Here is a 19,558-nt window from a genome sequence, read left to right as displayed (position 1 = left end):
AACCAACAAGATACATTGGTTTTCAGAATTTGTTTTCACAAAATTTCTGATTCGTCAAATCGTTTGGCAATGTCAACCCATGCCAGAGAAGCTCTAGCGGAATTATTGACGCAGCAGCATCATACAAACGGAAAAAATAACACTCAATCATTTGGTGAGAAATAACTTGTCATGTGAATCTATTTACTGGGGTTTGATTCCACTTCGTGATAGCTGTGTCACATTGTAAGGTCTCTTCATCCATTAATAGTCGACATATTAATATTAATCATATCTACTTGTCCAAAGATTTCATGAAAAACATTGCGACACATCTTGACACAATTTTTTTTCCAAATTTTACATTTGTTATTTCGTAAACTTCCAGATGTCAACTCCGGTTTTCAAAGGGATAATAGCACCGAGTGATGGAGATGAACCTCAGTCGATGACGAAAAGTACTTTTGAGAGTTTGGGGATTGTCATGGACAATGGAAAACCCAGGTTCCGGCTCAATGAACCTGTGTTTTCAACTGGGGCATGCTCTATGAGGAGTCGGCATTTCAACCAGGACGAAGACGAGGAGACTTCATTCGTCGTCCTGGGGAAGAGTTCAATGGATTTCATCAATGCTGCTTCACTGGCTGATTATGAACAAATCAAGGAACAGAGCTTGGCTGTGGTGAGTTGAAATTCAATTATTAAAATTGATCTTTTTCCTATTGTTAGGATTAAGAAATACGTGGACCATAAATTTTTCACATGTAGAGTCTCAATAAATATGTTAAGTGAGTAAAAATGATTAATGTAGTTTATTTTATTGAAAAACTTTTAGGATACTTCGATAGTTTCCACTCTGAGCCCTGAAGAAATCGAGAAGAAAGTTGTGGAATTACTCCAGGAGAATCAAAAATTAAAGGACACTCTCTCCCAAAACAATAACACTATGAAACATCATTTCAACACTTTGGCGATTTACCAACAGGAGTTAAAAAAAGTTCACGAGAATCATAAGCAGAAATTCGCTGAAACACGTGACATGATTACTCTTCTGAAAAACGAAAATACGGAGTTGAAGACGAAATTGACTATGGAGACGTCAATGATAAGTTCAAAATTTTCGGGAGAAATGGTGAGATATTTTAACCAATGGAAGCGATTTAATTATTGAAGGAAAGTTATATATTTTTATCGACGATTTATTCATTATGTGGACAAGTCTTTTAATGAGAAAATGCGAAAGAATACTTATTCTAGAAAAATCCATTTTTAAGCACAGTAAATAAACGTCTATTGATAACAATTATTAACTATTAATAACGTCACTATTAAAACGTCTATTGATAACATATATTTACTAAAAATATTATATTGAAATCATTGGAAAAGTCATTAGAGATTTCCGTTCAAATTTATTAAAATTAGATAGCTTTTCATCTTCTTTCTCGGTGAATTATGATAAATACAAAAAAAACTTTTACGTTGATGTATTCATATAAATAAGAGTTGGAAAAAATTCCAAAAAATTTTCAACTTCTGCAGGTCGGTGAATCTATGAGTGCTAACCGCCAAAAAAACATCGAGTACCCCTCCTTGCTGGCTGAAAAAAGTCCCTCATCCACAATTGTCAGTGATGACTCCCAAGCCTCCACAAAATCTTCAGTGACGCAGGACGTTCAGAGTCTCCCCAATGAAGAGTCATCTCTCACGAGAATTATCCTTAAGAAATCCCTGGAGAATCACAACACGCAGTACCAGCAGGAAATAATCCATTCTTTGAAGGAGCAAATAAGACTTCTCAGTGAGAACTCGTTCACTCCTCTGCAGCTCAATGTTGATTCTGAAAAGTCAGAGGAGAAATATCGCAAACAATTTCTGGATAATTTCACCCACTATAATGAGAAACTGGCAACCCTCGCTCGGTGCTATACAGAGCAGATGAGTCGATTTACAGAAATTCAGGAGTGTTTGAAAGGCTGCATTGAGACACTGGACTATTACGAGAATTTCGAGCCCACGGATCTCACCTTAGACACAAGACTGAATCACAAACAGCTGTTGGATGAAGCCAGAGATCAATTGATTAAAGAACAGCTGAAGAATATCAATGAGAGGCAGAACTTGATAAAGGCACAGAAACTGTTTGAGAGCATTTTTTCAGATTACAACGCGGCCCTTCACGAACTGGAAATCCTTCGAGAAGAAAATTCGAAGCCGGTGGAGCGAAAGGCCTCACACGAGCCGGGTAAACTCGATGTCCTTAGGGAGAGAAAGAGCTTGGAGGAGGCGAGGGAGGCCTTTGAACTCGAAAGAAAAAGTTTTCTCGCTGAGAAAATGCTGTTCGAGCTAGAGAGGGAGTCACTCAATGGAGAGAAGGCTTCCCTCGATTCTCAAAGTATGCTGTATGAGGCACAAATGAAGAGTCTGCGAGATGATAATAAAGTCCTCGAAAAGCGACATGATGATCTACTCACCGAGATAACGAGTCTAAGAATGGAGACGGAGAAAAAAGATATTGAGATGCAGAGACTCAGGGCTCTTGCTAAGAATCATGTAAATAAATAGTTAAATTTTAGAGTATAACTCATTCACAAAATGTTTCGATGAAATCTTTGTTGATGAAAAATCCATTGAATTGGGTCATACTTTCAAATGTGATTCATATCGATTGTAATGTTTCGAATTTTACGTTCAGGCTCCGTTAAGATTTTAAGATATTTTTTGTGTTTCATTTTCATTGTGGTTTTGATTATAGGAGCATAGGATAGGATAAAACAACAATTGCTTTGGATTTTTAATTCATCAAACATTTACACATTGAGAGTTGAACTACCACTACAACTGTGGGCCTTTAAGTAAGGTTATTTATATTTATTATTTTTCAGAACGATGATATAGATCACCTCCGTGCACAAATCGAAGCGTATAAATTAGACTTCGAGGAGGAGAAAATATCGCGACAAGATTTATTGAGTCAACGAGAAGAATTATCAGGTCAGCTGGGAAAAATGCGAGAATATAATCAGCAATTACTGCAACGTCTAAATGGTCCCAATCCTGCCACACTAGGAACCACTGGTGAACAGCACAATATGTCTCCTGATGGCTTTCTCATCGACGCATTCTGCGAGACTTGTGGCTTAGGTAAAATGCCGGGGCAGTGGCATGGCCCAGGTTTGTGTCAGCCTCGTGATTAATTCGTGTGATTGCAGTGGAAGAAATTATGAAATCTTGTGATGTATCTATATTTTTGTCAAGCATTAAAGGTTTATTTTATTAGAAAATCAACTATATATGTAGTTTCAACCGTGTTTGATAGCTTCAAACATGATTGTTGTAAAAACAGGCAAATAAAAATAACCTTTGTTCCTCTATGTACGTAAATCTTGACTTATTATTCTTGAAAATAATGATTCCGTATATTTGAGTAGGTTCTAATCGACAATTTTTGAGCAAATAAATACCACTAAAATATGAAATACATAATGCAATTTTTATTTAATCAATGCAACATAAAATCCAAGTTGAAATTATCTGCTTATATTAATCAATGGAGTATAAAATTTTTCTTGAAATAACTTCCTGGTACTACATTTTTATCTAATTGATAGTTAACAAAATGTGCAGTTCATAGAAAAGTTTTGTTGAAAGTCAGAATAGGAAAACAGATTAAAGAGCTGCTCTAACAACCCGAGCAATCTATGAATTGTATCCGTTCGCGCGAGTCATCGTGTTACAAGAAGAGCACTAGGTTAGTTATTGGTCAACGTCTATTCCATCAATTTGTTTGTGAGATAACTCAAGATTTGAAGACTAATTTGATATTTCAAGTCCAGTTGTAATACTTTTCAAAGAAAATAGTGAAGCTTATCTCATCGGTTTTTCCGAAAATTATTCGATATATATATTCAATTTCAAATTTAATACTTACTCCACCACGTTAAAACATAACACTGAAATATGAATTAAGCTATAATTCTATTTGATAAAATACACACGGGCCATCGAATTCTACGTTGTGAAATAGTTGTGGCCCTGAAAAGGGCCGTTTTGTTACAGCCAAAAGTTTTCTATCGCTTATTTATTTTGAGTTTTCCTTCCTTTTGCGCTGGATGTTTTTTTCTCTTTTAACTTGTTTCGATTGAGCAGATCCTTCTCCAATGATTTCCTCTATACTTGCAAATTTTTTACCGTTTTTTTTCGAAGGTTTGCTCTTTTTCAGAGATTCTTTTGTTCCATTTGCTTTGTTTCTCCTTGATTTTGGTGCCGGTTTTACCACTACTTTCAGTGGATCGATTTCATGTCGCGGTATTTTGAATGAACCAGCGGCTCCTCTTCCTTTAGTTCGTATAAGAAATCCAGCTTCAACGGCTGATTTCAAATACTTTTTGATGAACGGATTTTGCTTTTCAACGTCGATTTTGTACGTCTCCACCATGTATTTTTTTATCGCCTGGAGAGAAGAGCCGTTTTTCTCGCAGAGTGCCTTTATAGCGAGATTCACCATCTCTGAGACCCGGGGATAATTCGGCTTTGGTTTTGATTGAGTAATTTTGCCTTCTTCCTGTTTATTCTCAATTTTTTCAGAAATAGAGTCCATTGAAAGGGCATTAAATTCCTCAATTTGAGCATCAACCATTGCCGAAGAATTGATCATAGTTTGTACTAGTGAATGAGAGACATTGGGATTCACCCAACGATACAGCACGGACCATGAAGACAGGCGCAGGAATTACCGCTGTGATACGGTAGTAGTGTGATAGGACGTAAAATTTCACAATTACCTGTAGAGTTTTACTTCTGCTTTTCTAATTAAGTGAAAAATATTAAATGAAAAACACCGAATGATTTTATAATAAAATATATAATGAACAGAAGGTTGAGAGTTGATTTATCCATGTTTTTTACGCATGACTTATTAATCATAAATGTTTGGTACATCATCACCGTCAAGCTGGTCGAACTTTACTGCAATGATTTCGTACGTCACTAACGTACTTATCACCTGTTAAGATAACATAACTAACAATACCAATCTTTTCAATCGATGATAATAATTACAGTCATTCTTACCGAGAAGAGTAAGCTGCAGTCCAACGAGCACAATCCATAAGCAGTGAAGGCTATTTCTTTATGGAATAATTCCAGGTAAAACTCGTTGATCTGTAAGATATTAGTTTGAAAAATAAAATATTTCAATTCACTATAATAATACTCAGACATAGCAGCAGTCGACAGACTGACCCAAGATATAACATCCTTATTTCCTTTAAAGGCAGCAGAAAGATTATTGACGATAAATGGAGTGGTGTTAATCTGTAGGCAAGTATATAAAAGCATATTCTTCATGTATAGATGATTATTTTTTGAAAACCATATATCTTGATGGATTGACAAATGATACAAACTTCTTTTATAAGCTTCTCAATAGACATGCTCAAGTAAACAATTGGAGATATCTGGACGGAAGCCCAACACAAGCCATTGATTGCTTCAGTAGAGAAAATGACATCTGTAGAATTCAATATGTGTGCGACGGAGTAATATACACCTATGGTGGCATCAAAACAGAGATTACCAATGGCAAATAAGATAGGTAATGAGTAAAATTTAGAAAATTTCCGAGTCGTCTTCCAGAGAAAATTTCGCGTCTCTCTGAGCTTCTGGAAGCTCTTTACCGGACTATTAGCAGCATCACTCTTTGAGAATAATTTGTTGAGTTGTTGGAATCTCATTCGGAGAGAAATTCCCACTAAACTATATTGAAGGACGAACCAACAGCAAACCATTGAGTTTGGTACGTGAATGATAAACTGCCAGATCGATAAATTTTTTAATCCTTCGGTTATCAGTAGCCCCAGCCACAGTAGTGTGATAGATAAGGCATGAATCAAATGCTGGAAATATTCATCAGGCCGAGAAAAATCCACTATTTCATCGAATTCACATAAGTTATTCCCCAATTTAACATATTTCCGTTGGCATACTGTGTGAGAGATGATGATTATGAAGGCTGAGATATTCCCCACTGTTGCTAAAGCACTCATTGCAATTTTCCGCTCTAGGGATGGCAATCCCTTCGTGACGTATTTCGGTGATAAGTAGCAGAATATAAAGATAATGCTTATTAAGAGAAAAATATTGTATATGCAATTTTTACGGGATTTGCTGTATTTCAGAGTTATTTTTGATCCTCTTGGAGTGAAGATCTTGAGATCACAGGGCGCCAAACCTAATGCCCAAAAGGTCTTGTGGAGGATTTTGAGAGCCATCAAAGTAGATTGAGATATATTTTCACCATTCATTCTTGGTGACACCTCACACTAGCACTCCACCATATGAACTCATTTGAAAATCCTTTTTGCAGGGAATGGAACTCAAAATTAGGACATCGGTCGAAGACAATGCATAATTCATGAGTATTTCCAGTTCTTGGAAGTCTATCTTTGGAAAACTGAAAATACTGCTATACATTGTACGTAAATCATTAGACCATCATTTGTTATTATTTTCTTCTATTTTGCAATGCAATCATTGTCTGAAATTTTTTATGCATTCATTGTCTAAATTCATCTTTATTTCAGGGTTTTATAATTTTTTTCATTTTTTTAACGGTAATGAATTGTTTGCCAATAAATTCAAGAATAAATGAAAAACCCAGTCTTATGAGAAAGAATAAAAATGATTCCAACGTTTATTTTCCAACAGACAACAGACCGAAGAGAAGAAAAACAACAGTTTGAATACTCTCCGAGTATAGCCGAAGCCCACGATCAGGAACGAGGCCTACGAGTATCTCCGGCTGTGTCAGTAAAGTCACTCTCAGTAGTTGGTGCTACGTGGGAGAGAGTAGGAGAGACTTGACATATTTTTTTTTCCTCGACGCGAGACGCGACTGAAGGCCCCAGTGCTTTAAGCTTCAACCAAGTGCCTCAATTCCTCGTATCACTCCATTAAAGCTACTTACAAACTAATGTGTATTCACATAGGCCTTTAAATACGTTAATTGAAGTGAGCATTTCAGTTGCCGTGAAAAGTGATTTTTTGAGGTTTACTAACATGCCGGTGTTTCACACGAAGACCATCGAGAGTATCCTCGAGCCTGTGGCACAGCAGGTAAAACATTTCGACAACAATACATCATTTGTTTTTCATTCATTGTAATTGGAGCCATAATACAGCCACTCCCACGGATTTCTCAGAATATTTCTTCTCCTTTGCTGTGGATATGTCAAAAAAAAAGTCTATTGCGATCGTCAATTTTGGCGATAATTTCATAGATAACCTTTAGAAATCATTAAATAGACATATGAAGAACTCCATGTACTTTATTTTATTTTTACTTTTCATGCATTAAGAAAATTTAATTAAACCATTAGTAGAATTTTAGTGCGTGTAACTTTTGTCATTAAAGAATTCTCATGTTTTACTCCAAATTCTTGTTTTTATTGGAAAATATATTTAGATAATTATCTCTAAATCCACGTGAAATATGATTTATTTTCATATTCATAAAAAATCTAGGAGTGAAATGTGGAAGCAATTTTAAAAAAAAATATGTCACATTATCTCGTGTCTGACAAATATATTTTTGCGAAGGTCCAAATTGTTTAATTAAGGACTACAAAATTTAAAGAATTAAATTATAATTACAATCTTCATTGAGTCTCAGTATCACCATTTTTGTATTTTTCTAGCAATAAATGCTCCTTTGCACAAACTCATAGGCGTATATTTAGGTTTGACATCACACAGTGAGGCAGTGAGCTGAGCCTCGGAAATATTGAAATAATTCATAAATCCATAAAAGATTGGCCAATTTAGCCGTTAATTAGACTGATTAATTTACGAGAATAAAGGAGAGTCAGGTAAACGGAACCACTCTTAATAATTAAGAGTATGAGGACAGCGTGAAATTTTTCGCTAATTTTTTTTCATTACAACAGAAAAAAAAATTTCTATAATAATGTTGTCATTATGAATCCACGCTATAAATTCAAAAATATTTCATAACACAAAATTTTTTTGGCCTCTTTAGAATAATTAAATAGCCATTGGTAAGAATTAATTCAAGACTGAAGGTCGTGATAACCAGTATCTTATGCAAAAATAAATTCTTTCTCTAGCGCTTTGTCGACCACGCCTGTCCGGTTGGCCAATGCCACATCTAAGCTTTATGAAGAAATTCTAAAAATACATGAAGATGAAAATAAAAGCCCATCCGGTGGTGGCTTGAAGCCTACCGAGGGCCAGTAAAAACCCATTGGGGCCGAAAATGATTGTACAATAGCGAAATAAACATGATTGATATTGGGAGATGTTTTGGAGTTATCCCAAGGGAACTGTTCACCTAGTTATTATAACAAAATGTTTAGATTTGCGTCGGTCATTCATTAAACTAACTTTTCTGGATTTATCATTATTGATGTCTGCAATAGATTTAAATCCCCAACTCATTTGAAAAGAGAAGGCAAAACGATAAAAGTGAAGAGAGGGGTCTTTAAGAGTGTTGAGATTTACTATAAAACTATTCATTGACCTCGAACCATAGAAGGAAAAGGTTCTTCTCTCTTTCTCTTTCAGTTTGATGAAAAAATTAATCAGAATTGTCAATTTTATTTTCATTATTCTTTGTTAAAGTTAAAAAAATCGCCAGCATGTATTCTCCACGATATCAATCAGTCTATAAAATTGGAGTTTTTTTTTATTTATTTTTATTCCTCATTCCATGGCATTTAATATTGTCAAAACACTGGAAATATTTACGTAATTGCCGACGTTTTCGTTGTTGCTCAGCCACAGTTGAAATTATGAAATACTTTTTCGTAATAAACAAGATGAAAATAAACTGGTGATGATGGTAGTGTGTGCCAAATGGGCATATTTATTCACTCATTCAACTCCGAAAGTTAAATGCGTCGAAACATACATGTTTTGAATTGATTGGGCAATTCAATTAATAAATATCACTAATTTGAGGAAAAATGTTTTTGATAAACTATTGCAATAAATATTTTTTAATGGTTATAGGTCTCGCGGCTCGTGATTCTTCATGAAGAGGCTGAAGATGGCAACGCTATGCCTGACCTTGGCCGTCCTGTCCAGGTGGTCAGCATGGCAGTGACAAATCTTGTCAAAGTTGGAAAAGAAACAATCAATTCCTCGGACGATGCGCTACTTAAGCAAGACATGCCCTCAGCATTGCAGCGGGTTGAGGGGGCTTCTAGGCTGTTGGAGGAGGCTTCAGCATTGCTTAAACATGATCCGTACTCAGGACCAGCTAGGTATTAATGAAATTATTCATAATGTCGAGGTGTTGGATATATTTTGATAAATTATACGAGGATATATTACGGTCAAATGGTGGTAATTTTTTCTCGCTCCTGTGATTTTTTTTTCAGAAAAAAACTGATAGAAGGCTCTCGTGGAATTCTCCAAGGCACGAGTTCCCTTCTTCTCTGTTTCGACGAAAGTGAAGTGAGAAAAATCATTCGTGAATGTAAACGGGTATTGGATTATCTCGCTGTAACCGAAGTGATTGAAACAATGGAGGATCTTGTCCATTTTTTGAAGAATTTAAGCCCCTGTCTGAGTAAAGTTTCGCGTGAAGTTAGCGCGAGGGAGAAGGAATTGACGCACCAGGTGCACAGAGAAATTCTAGTCCGTTGTTTGGATCAAGTCAAGACACTGGCCCCTATTCTTATATGCTCGATGAAAATATTCATTCACATTATATCACAAGGTGGCAAGGGAGCTGAGGAGGCAGCCGAAAATCGTAATTACTTATCTGGGCGAATGTCGGATGAGTTGAATGAAATCATTCGGGTTCTCCAACTTACTACTTATGATGAGGAAGAGTGGGATGCTGATCAATTAACGGTACTATATTCTCTCATTTCATAATTCCTGAAACTCCAACTGATAATTGAAAATAATAAATGAAAAATTCTTTTGATATTGCCATGAATTTCATCATAAGAAGTGCACAATTTATAATGAAGTCAACGTAAATAGTAAATTTTCATTCTTTGATTCGATAAATATTTTCATAAAGTGGCACATATTGGATTAATATATTGTTGAAAAATTTAATTTATATGGTCTTTCATAAAAATGGAATCTGATAGGTTTTAAAGAAGGCTCAGAGTGCTATTGAGTCTCGTGTACGAGCAGCACACGATTGGCTCGACGACGGAAGGGCAATGCGTGGTGGTGTCGGTGAAAAGAGTATTAGACAAATTATTGAACAGGCAGAGAGGCTGGCTGAGAGATATTTACACCCAATGCAGGCAGAACCCCTAAGAAAACTCGCTGGTGAAATTTCAACTATGACAGATGCACTCTGTGAGCTTCGTCAGGATGGCAAAGGTATTGTTTTTTTTTTAAATGCGTTAATTATCAGTTTCCACCAATCAATTAATCTCCGATGTGCAGGAAAGTCTCAATTCAAATTAATACTAAACCGCTTTTCATGTTTAGCATTTTACGTGAATGACAGAAAAATAGAATGTATCGAGTTATATTGATATTATTGAGCAAGTTTCTCACTCTATTTTTCAATTTTTAATTATAATTTAAGGATTTTCTACGACAAGATTTTGGATATCTGCATTAAATATTAATTCTGACTCTTACATTACCTAGGAACTACACCACAAGCAGAGTCCCTCGCTCGTGGAATAAAGGATAAATTGAATGAACTCCGATCGTCAGTGGCATCTGCTCTTGTGGCAGCTGACAAGTCTGGGCTTGCTCAGACGGCGCACACAGTAGCTGGACGTCTTGAGCAGGCTAACAAGTGGTTATTAAATCCTCAACAAGATGACAAGGGACTAGGACAGAGAGCCATTGCCATGATTATTCATGAAGGCAAAAAGGTAAGATTTAAAAACATTTATTGCTCGACGATAAATTTAGTGATAAATCCGAAAGTATTCCCACTACTCCGTACCATTGAATTGGTATTTATGAAAGTATTGATAATAATAATAATAACAATATAATGATGATGATAATCATAATAATAATAATAATAATAATACATGCTTCATTGGACATATTTACTTAGCAGGGTATAGCCTATGTAAGTTTCTGTATGTGATTAAATGAATGAGACTAATGAACAAAAAACGGCAATTTTTCAAAAAACTTAATCAAAGGTTGCTGAGGGTCTGCCAGGCATTCACAAAGCAGAAATCCTCCAGTTATGCGACGAAGTCGATACTCTATCCCATCAACTGGCCGACCTCTGTGCTCATGGTCAAGGCAACACTCCACGAGCTCAAGAAATAGCTCGTCAATTGTCGCAGAAACTCTACGAATTGAAAAATCGCATTCAACAAGCGGTTGTCTCTCGAGTAGTCGAGGATTTCATCGACATAACAACCCCATTGAAACAATTCACCGATGCCGTCTTGATCCCTGAGGGTACCCCAGGACGTGAACAGAATTTCAATGAAAAAACACACACTCTCCAGAGTTTCTCTAGCAGGGCAGCTAAAACCGCCAGAATGGTGGCCGCTGGAGGCAGCGGAGGTAACAAAAAACTCGCTGAGGCACTTCTCACTAGTGCATCACAAGTAGAATCACTGACGCCACAGTTGGTCAATGCTGGGAGAATCAGGATGAGCTATCCAGAGAGCAAAGCAGCGCACGAGCATTTTGAAAATTTACGTCAACAATTTGCTGAGACAATGCAGAGAACCCGAGGTCTCTGTGATGAAGCAACTGATAGTGCAGATTTTATAAGAACTTCGGAGGAGCAGATGCAAAAGCACGCTTTTCTGTGTGAAGAGGCCATTGTAAAGCAACATCCACAAAAGATGGTGGACAATACTGCTGCCATTGCTAGACTAGCTAATCGCGTTATTCTTGTAGCTAAACAGGAGAGCGATAACAGCGAGGATTTACCCTATATACAAAGAGTCAATCAGGCCACAGATGTACTTCAGCACTCTGTAACACCTATGGTGCAGGATGCCAAGTCTGTAGCTATGAATATAACGGATGGACCTGCTATTTCAAGGTGGAGGGAGAGCAATCGAGCGGTGAGATTTTTTAAACCATTTCTTCTATACAATATCCTCGGTTCAAGTTTTTACTTTTGACTTTTCTTGTACGTACAAGAAAAATGATAAATAACAAAATACATTATTACTAGTGATTTTAACGACAGTGACAGAATTATATACATGATTTTTCCTGAATTATTTCACATATCTGTATATCGAATAGCGTTAATGAATATTGAATTGTCTACAGAGTCCCTCAAAAAAGTTTTTTTTTCAGTTGCTCAATAGTGTGGGACAAGTTCGAAGGGCTGTTCACACAGATCAAAGGACATCTCCAGACTTGTCGCAATTACGGATTAATGATGGTAAGATATTTTCATTTTATATCCTCCAGCCAAGTATTTATTTTCTCAATTATATGTTCACTGAATGATGGTTCATTCCGTTCGAATAACATTCAAAATATTTCCATTGTAGTTCTTTTTACCGACTATTATAAAATTATATGTATGCAATTTACTAGCAACTCAATATAATTTCACAAACATTAGTTGATTTTTTTCTATTCATTTTTTTTTCACTCGCGATCTGCATTGGTATGGCCAACAGTTCAGATAAATTAATCGTTTCTTTGTAAATTTCATCGTTTGTCATGCTCAGAGTTGATATTTTACATGTTTATTACAGAGGCTAAAGTGCCACCACCTAGGCATACGTTTTTCGCTGATAAAGGTACAATTGCGTGTGTATGCCCAGTATCTCTGCATGTACAATCACCTTCATCAAAATTCTTTTCAAATACTAGGCTGAAATTTTAAAATCGCTGGAATTATATAATTACACATGAATAAGCTATTCTTATGTATCATCAATGTTTATATTTGACAATTTACATGAAGAAGCATTTTACCTTTTTTTATTAAAAAAAATTCATATATGAAGCATGTTTTTCGAGTCAACAAAAAAAAAAATCATTTTGTCAGGAAGTTTGAGACACCAGCATTTTCTAAATTTCAGTTCTCCCTTTATCTACATTATCATTTTCCTAGTCCAAAAAAGTTTATCCTTTTAGATAATATAGTTGAGTGTTTGTACACAAATATTTTTTCATTTACCAAAAGTATCACACATTTATGTATCTCACTTCATGATCATCATTAAATTTTCCAATTACCAGTGGGTGAACCGCTGAGAAATCAGCCGTCTCCCAGCAATTTGAAAGCGATCAGTCCTATCCTGGGTGGCGGAAAACCACAGCACGGCTCTGTTAGTCCTCTACCCAAATGGGCACGCGGAGGTACAGAAGAATTAACAAAATTAATCAACGCGATTTCATTGGCTATTTAATCATCAGAGAAAAAACTTGAGTAGCGCTACGGTAAAACCATTCAAGTCTAGTTTAAATCTCTTAGCTGCATTTTCTACAAATGTCTTTAAATTTGAGGGAGGTAACAAAGTTTCCAATGATCTTTTTTTAAAGTGAGCTCACAGCGATAATCAAAATTATAATAACCATTTCGCGATCTGTCATAGATTGCAACATATTTAATGGAAAATGACCAGGTGTTGAAATGGATGTGAAACATTGTACTGCCTCGCTACGTGATTTAGTTTAGTAGAAAAGCAAAAATTCATTATTTTTTCTCTCCGAAAACAATCATTTTAAAAGAAAAAGATGTCATATTTATTATCTCCAAACATTTATTTTCTTGCACTTGCTTTAAATGCTTCTAATTTCTTATCAGGAGATAACCCAGCTCTTCTATACGAGGAACTAGCGTCTGATGATGTTGACAAATCGCCTCACGTAGGAGGTAATTCCAATTAAAGCCAACAATTCGTGTCATGAAATTGTGAAACAGGACAAAATAATAATATTCATGTAATTTTGGAAGTGGATAATTCGCGACATATGCAGTCTAAGTTGACATTAACATTGATTTTATTATTGAAAATTAATTCTACATGAAAAATATTTTAATTAGTCTTTGCTATCTTCCCCAATCACTCGCCACTCGATATTTCTTCCTCAACTTTTGAGGAAGTTTGAGGAGTTAAATTCAATTCTCCGTTTGACAACGGAACTTAGAACTATCAAACAATAATTACAAAATATTGGAAAATGAGGTAAAAGAAAATAAAAAATGAAAATTTTATTAATGGAACAGCAATTTCGAGCGATATTTTTGTATCAATTGGGTAAGATGGGGAACGAAATGAAAAATAACATGAAATTTCTGTCTGCCATTGTCTATCCGCAAAAAGAATAGGAGGGCTAAGAAATTCTTCAACAAAATCAGGAGGAAATTAATCCAATTGGCTATGATATATTCACTTATCACTTAAATAGGAAGAGATTATACAAAAACAAAGTATGAAATTAAATCGCCTTATCCCGTTCCGCAATTTCATAATTGAATCAATTCCCAAAGGTCACAAAATCACTGTGATTATGGTGTTGCTCGCTCTGGTGACTACCATATAACTATATTTAACATCATTTCATGAATTTCATCAAGCATGACAAAACGAAGCCTCACTCATCTCCGAATAATCCTCAAATTTAATTGCAATCATTTTTATCTCTCTAATGCTGCATGAAATCGCTCAGGACACTACGATAATAATTATCGGAATGAGGAGGACGATGGTAAGGATTTGCCGATGAATGAACTAGTTTCGCCGGAATTCAGTACATAAAAGTGTTTGCATCCTGATACTTGTGAATGTGCATGGAAAAATAATTCTTTTTTCCATTGATTTCAACATTAGCAATTTTTTTCGCAGATATGGCGCCACCGAGGCCTCCACTACCCGGCAGTGATGTGGCACCCCCACGTCCTCCACCTCCGGAAACTGACGATGAGGACGAAATGTTCATGCATGCACCTCAACCAAATCAACCTATCATGGTAAATAAATGAGAAAATTATTCAATTTCTCTGATATAATCAGTGATTTCATTAAAAAAATTTCGGGTATTTTAGAAATATTAATTTTTAATTTTGTTCTTTACTGCTAGAACAAAAAAAATGTAAATCTTGACTCGAAATGTAAAAAAAAATAATTAGAAAATTAAAAGAAACCAGTAATTATTCCTATTTACTGGACATTATTTATTAATAATGCCTGTGAAATACTTAGATGGCTGCTCATGGTCTTCATCAAGAGGTGCGTCAATGGTCTAGCAAGGACAATGATATTATTGCAGCAGCAAAGAAAATGGCAATTCTCATGGCAAGACTGTCTGGGCTTGTCCGAGGTGAAGGTGGCAATAAGCGTGATTTAATCGCGTGTGCTAAGGACATTGCTGAAGCTTCACAGGAGGTTACTCATCTTGCTAAAGAGCTTGCCCGAGAATGCACGGACAAGCGTATCAGAACGGTAATTTATATTTCTCTATGATAACTAATCCAACCGATCGGGTTATTGATTACTTTTATCCAGACAAAAATTTATACTTATTTATTCAAACCTATTCTTTCTTTTCAGAATTTATTACAAGTGTGCGAGAGAATTCCCACTATTGGAACTCAATTAAAAATCCTGTCAACGGTAAAAGCTACGATGCTAGGTGCTCAAGGTAGGCTCACTGACATTCACCTGATTCTAATTATTAAAGCTAATTAGGCAATTGAAGCTTCAACGTGAAAGAAGGCATATATCATCAGTAATTGGTGTTCGAGAATCGTAGATTCATTTGCCACGAGAAGCAAAATATCTCCAGCTTAACAACATTTAACGACTTCTTTAATAAATCATCGAATTACATTTTCCTTTGAAAAATCTCATCACCACTCCTAATTTACATACGTTTGTGCAGCCGACTCTTTATATAAAATACTGAAATTGTATTTCATCCAATATTATCTATAACTATTTGAATAATCGTTATTAACGTATTTATTTTTTCATTTTTCTATAAAATATAGAAAAAGCTTTTCTATAAAATATAGATAGCTTAAAAAAATTAAAAGTGGATTCAAACGTTGAGGAAAAAAAAAATTATAAAAGTATCTTATAGAGAGAGCCCAGTGTACATTCCAGTCATTTTCTTTCCAGACTAATTCACCGATCAATCCGTTAATAATCAACATTAATTTTTTTTGTACGTAGAAATGCTCCCCACCTGGGAAGAGCTGATGCTATATGGTAAAAATGAGCTGTAAATAAATCATGCGCTTTTTGTGACATCCCCATAGTTTCCTCCAATCCCTCATACATTTATCCGGTGCATTTCAATCTGCTGTTGACAATATTTTGATGCATGCATTTCTCTGTGGTTTCACGGCACTCATTATGAGGACAAACTAGGGAGGCTCTGAATGCTGTGGAGTTCTCCACTCGTCGTAAAGCACAAGTTTATGTTTACAATGCATCTGCTTTTTATTTCGTACAGTGCTATAAAACGCCCGTATGAATAAATGACCTGTAGAAATGTAATAGGTAAATTTCTCACTGCTTAGGAGATGTGGATTGATTGTTGCAACATTTTTTTTATTAAAATATCTTTTATGAAAATCATGACCGTATGGAAACTTTTTAATGGCTAAAAATTAATTATAACGTTCAATTAATGTTGAATTATTCATAGAGTTTGCGTATTTTTTGGTGTGAAAAAATGAAATTATTCACTTTTTTGCGTAGATTCAGTAATTTAAACAACTACAGTAGCAAATATATTTTTTCATCGAGGTTTCTACTCAAAAGAGAATTTTTACAGTTTTTCTCGTAATTTTGCGCAAAGTGAAACTTTCATTTTCTATTCATCAATATATTTCATTATTCGAGCAAAATATCGACGTATTAATGTTACTTTCATCAAGTACATCATGAAAACCTTAATGCCCAAAGCTGCGCTCTAGAACTTATTTTTAAGATTAACACAGTTATAATATTTTGTCTTATATATTTTTCAACTTCTTTTTTACGGCATGAAAAAACCAACACGGTTGGCTTTATGAATACCAAAATAAATAAATACACATCCCCCCAACGATATCACTGGTTACAGATGAAATTATCGGATGCAGTAAGTCACGACGAAAGTTTCGCATGATAATAATTAGTGCTTAGTCTTACATTATAATAGAGGCCACGCGAAAAATCAATTTGCTAGATAATTCTATTAGATTCCATTTAAAGTCTCTAACAGTTTTTCTCTGATTCTATTGAAGAGCTTGAGAGAAAAAGTTCCCATTTAGAAAATGTAAAATGTTATCAGTTTTTTCATTTAAAAAATTGGACTAATAAACTTTGAAAATTTAAACTGAAGAAATTCAATAAATTTTTCGATTGAATATGCTAAATTTCTCTATGATCTTTTGTCATGCATAACATTCTTGCACATTTATGAATGCCTGCACTAGATTTTTTTCAACGAGCAATCTCATACGCACAAGTTAAAGAAGAAATTTTTATTTATGATTAGCGTGCATGAACAATTTCAGTGGTCTTGTAGTATTTAATCATGAGATAATATCTATTGGTCAAAATTTTTCGATATATTCATTCCGTGTATTTCTGGCGTCCTAGCTTGAATTTAGCATGAGTTTTAGTGAATATTGTTGCGTTTAAGAATGATAGAAAATTTTCTTTTTAAGATTTGTGCTACAGCGAAAACTTTTCCGAAAAAAAATTATATTCTATAAGATTATTATCAATTTTTTATGCAAGCTTATGTTATAGTATGATATTGATAAATAGAATTGCTCAAAAACGGCTAGTTTTTGCGAACAGTTTAGTATATATTTTTTATAAATTCTATCCTCCATTCTTCTACGATTTTCTTTTTTATTGGATAATGCACTCTGGTAAAAAAAATTCAAATACGTTACGTAGAGTCTAGATTCTAGAAAAATGAAGTGATCCTAATTCAGTGAAAATAATGAATACATTCTGTCTAGGTACTGAGGAGGATCAAGAGGCAACTGATATGCTAGTTGGCAATGCCCAAAATTTGATGCAGAGTGTAAAAGAAACAGTCCGTGCTGCTGAGTGTGCCAGTATTAAAATTCGTACAGCATCGGGAATGAAATTACGCTGGGTAAGACGTCAGCCTTGGTACCAATACTAAATCTAGCATCATCCGTCTTTCATTCGCCGACACAATTCGATCCACTGCAGAACAGTACATCTACCATTTTCCATGAGTGGAATATGACGACTACTTGAAATATTAATTACATCAAATAAAATCCATCCAAGAGTTCACACAGGCTTTCGTATGAATAATCAACTTATAACTGTATTATTAATAGTTCATCAATTAATTTCACCTTTCTGAGATCTACAGAGGACAGCAGAGTAAACTCCGTCTTAAAATTTAAAGTTCTAAACTTAAAAAATTGTCGTTGTTTATATACTGAAGTAATGAAGATAATGGAGTCTCCATTGTGGGGTTCCAATAAGACAGTCTTAATAATAATTAACCATCATAATTAGTTTAACAAGGTATTTAGTAAAAGTTATGGTAAAATTTCACTGATGAATTGACATCCATATTGAACTTTCATTATTTGATCTATGCTTCACTTTTACGAGAAAGGTTCAATAAAAAATAGATCAATAAAATCAGCTGCATTAAAATAAATTAGTTCTATAAACTTTTTCTAATGAATATCTTGTACAGGACATTTCAATGAAAGTGGTAAAAAATTACTAGAATGTTTAATAGAAATCTAACTAAAATTTTTTGTTCGTGATAACCTATGGCCTAAGTGATCATTATTACTCAAATTTTCGCGCTCGCAATTTGACCACTATTTAGTCTGGCCTTAAAATATGAATTATTAATAGTTCGTGATCAACAGAAACATCATATTTACAACATTGAAGAATTTTTTCAATGGTATTTTTCCACTGATACACGATTTCAATATTCTGCCTTAGACGAATTTCTCATCTATTTTTGTAAGAATCCCTGTGTGTTAACAATTTTTAATTTTTTAATTGATATATGAACAAAAAAAAAATTGTTTATTTTTTTGAATTCCTAGATCTTCCAAACAAAGTTGGTGCTTAATGGTAGTGCAATAGAAATATTTCATGATGATTCTGTCCAAACTAAAACAATCGCCTAGTTTATGACCAATATTATATATTTTTCAATTCATCTATTGGATTGTTTAATTAATTTTCTATTTATTGTAATCAATGAAATATCATTCATTAATGTAAGAAACAACGATGAATATTGCCATAATAAATTAATTTCGTGGATTTATCCATTTTATCTGTCTCTTTATTTTATAGTTTTTTTGTTCTCAATGAAAAATTCTTGTTACAACTAATTCTACTTCGAACTAATAATTTTCATGGATGTCATGGAAACGTCCCTGGTTACTTCAAACATCCTGAAAATACCATTGGAAATGTAGCAGAAGAGATTTAAGGCAGGAAGGTAGGAAGGATTAATTTTTATTACGTTTTTAATTAATAGTTGAAAGTCATTTAGGAAACATGAGCTTTTATTAAAAAGAAGGAGTACTCAACAATTTATGTAACATCATGATTCCACTCTTTAATAATTATACCTAAAGGTAACGTTCTTGTTTATAACATACAAA

The 19,558-nt window shown here is 34.5% G+C and overlaps 2 protein-coding genes across 20 annotated transcripts; both read left to right on the top strand.

Annotated features, from left to right (window-relative positions):
- Position 1: 1 nt before the first annotated feature.
- Positions 2 to 3,353, top strand: LOC135163052 (optineurin-like). Of its 3 annotated transcripts, none has more exons than XM_064122210.1 (5): positions 2 to 154; positions 368 to 661; positions 815 to 1,111; positions 1,522 to 2,532; positions 2,865 to 3,353. In XM_064122210.1, exons 2-5 carry the CDS (start codon positions 368 to 370, stop codon positions 3,174 to 3,176), a joined length of 1,914 nt encoding a protein of 637 aa, XP_063978280.1. In that variant the 5' UTR covers positions 2 to 154; the 3' UTR covers positions 3,177 to 3,353. The 3 variants fall into 3 exon arrangements, with proteins under 3 accessions (XP_063978280.1, XP_063978263.1, XP_063978272.1); XM_064122193.1 differs by having other exon boundaries at positions 82 to 230; XM_064122202.1 differs by having other exon boundaries at positions 98 to 225.
- A 1,714-nt stretch (positions 3,354 to 5,067) lies between these two features.
- On the top strand, positions 5,068 to 19,215 carry LOC135162961 (vinculin). 17 transcript variants are annotated; one of them, XM_064121982.1, is made up of 22 exons: positions 5,068 to 5,127; positions 5,255 to 5,301; positions 5,411 to 5,575; positions 6,347 to 6,454; positions 6,688 to 7,095; positions 9,010 to 9,263; positions 9,381 to 9,858; positions 10,107 to 10,347; positions 10,624 to 10,856; positions 11,048 to 11,062; positions 11,139 to 12,026; positions 12,268 to 12,355; positions 12,678 to 12,722; positions 13,168 to 13,287; positions 13,736 to 13,804; positions 14,602 to 14,640; positions 14,778 to 14,902; positions 15,135 to 15,374; positions 15,483 to 15,573; positions 16,107 to 16,142; positions 17,005 to 17,022; positions 17,897 to 19,215. In XM_064121982.1, exons 5-22 carry the CDS (start codon positions 7,039 to 7,041, stop codon positions 18,064 to 18,066), a joined length of 3,207 nt encoding a protein of 1,068 aa, XP_063978052.1. In that variant the 5' UTR covers positions 5,068 to 5,127; positions 5,255 to 5,301; positions 5,411 to 5,575; positions 6,347 to 6,454; positions 6,688 to 7,038; the 3' UTR covers positions 18,067 to 19,215. The 17 variants fall into 17 exon arrangements, with proteins under 17 accessions (XP_063978052.1, XP_063978043.1, XP_063978115.1 ...); XM_064121973.1 differs by lacking the exons at positions 5,068 to 5,127; positions 5,255 to 5,301; positions 5,411 to 5,575 and adding an exon at positions 6,237 to 6,255; XM_064122045.1 differs by lacking the exons at positions 5,068 to 5,127; positions 5,255 to 5,301; positions 5,411 to 5,575; positions 13,168 to 13,287 and having other exon boundaries at positions 6,323 to 6,454.
- The last annotated feature ends 343 nt before the right edge of the window (positions 19,216 to 19,558 follow it).

Source organism: Diachasmimorpha longicaudata, chromosome 1, assembly GCF_034640455.1.
Source record: "Diachasmimorpha longicaudata isolate KC_UGA_2023 chromosome 1, iyDiaLong2, whole genome shotgun sequence".
Lineage (NCBI taxonomy): Eukaryota > Metazoa > Arthropoda > Insecta > Hymenoptera > Braconidae > Diachasmimorpha > Diachasmimorpha longicaudata.
The sequence above is the reverse complement of the archived record's forward strand: the minus strand, read 5'-3'. Positions and strand labels throughout refer to the sequence as shown.

Coding starts and splice junctions, on each gene's coding strand:
- LOC135163052 (XM_064122210.1), top strand. CDS start 368: ATGTCAACTCCGGTTTTCAAAGGGATAATAGCACCGAGTGATGGAGAT. Junction 1,112..1,521: donor CAAAATTTTCGGGAGAAATG/GTGAGATATTTT, acceptor CAACTTCTGCAG/GTCGGTGAATCTATGAGTGC. Junction 2,533..2,864: donor GGGCTCTTGCTAAGAATCAT/GTAAATAAATAG, acceptor ATTATTTTTCAG/AACGATGATATAGATCACCT.
- LOC135162961 (XM_064121982.1), top strand. CDS start 7,039: ATGCCGGTGTTTCACACGAAGACCATCGAGAGTATCCTCGAGCCTGTG. Junction 7,096..9,009: donor TCGAGCCTGTGGCACAGCAG/GTAAAACATTTC, acceptor TAATGGTTATAG/GTCTCGCGGCTCGTGATTCT. Junction 14,903..15,134: donor AACCAAATCAACCTATCATG/GTAAATAAATGA, acceptor TGAAATACTTAG/ATGGCTGCTCATGGTCTTCA.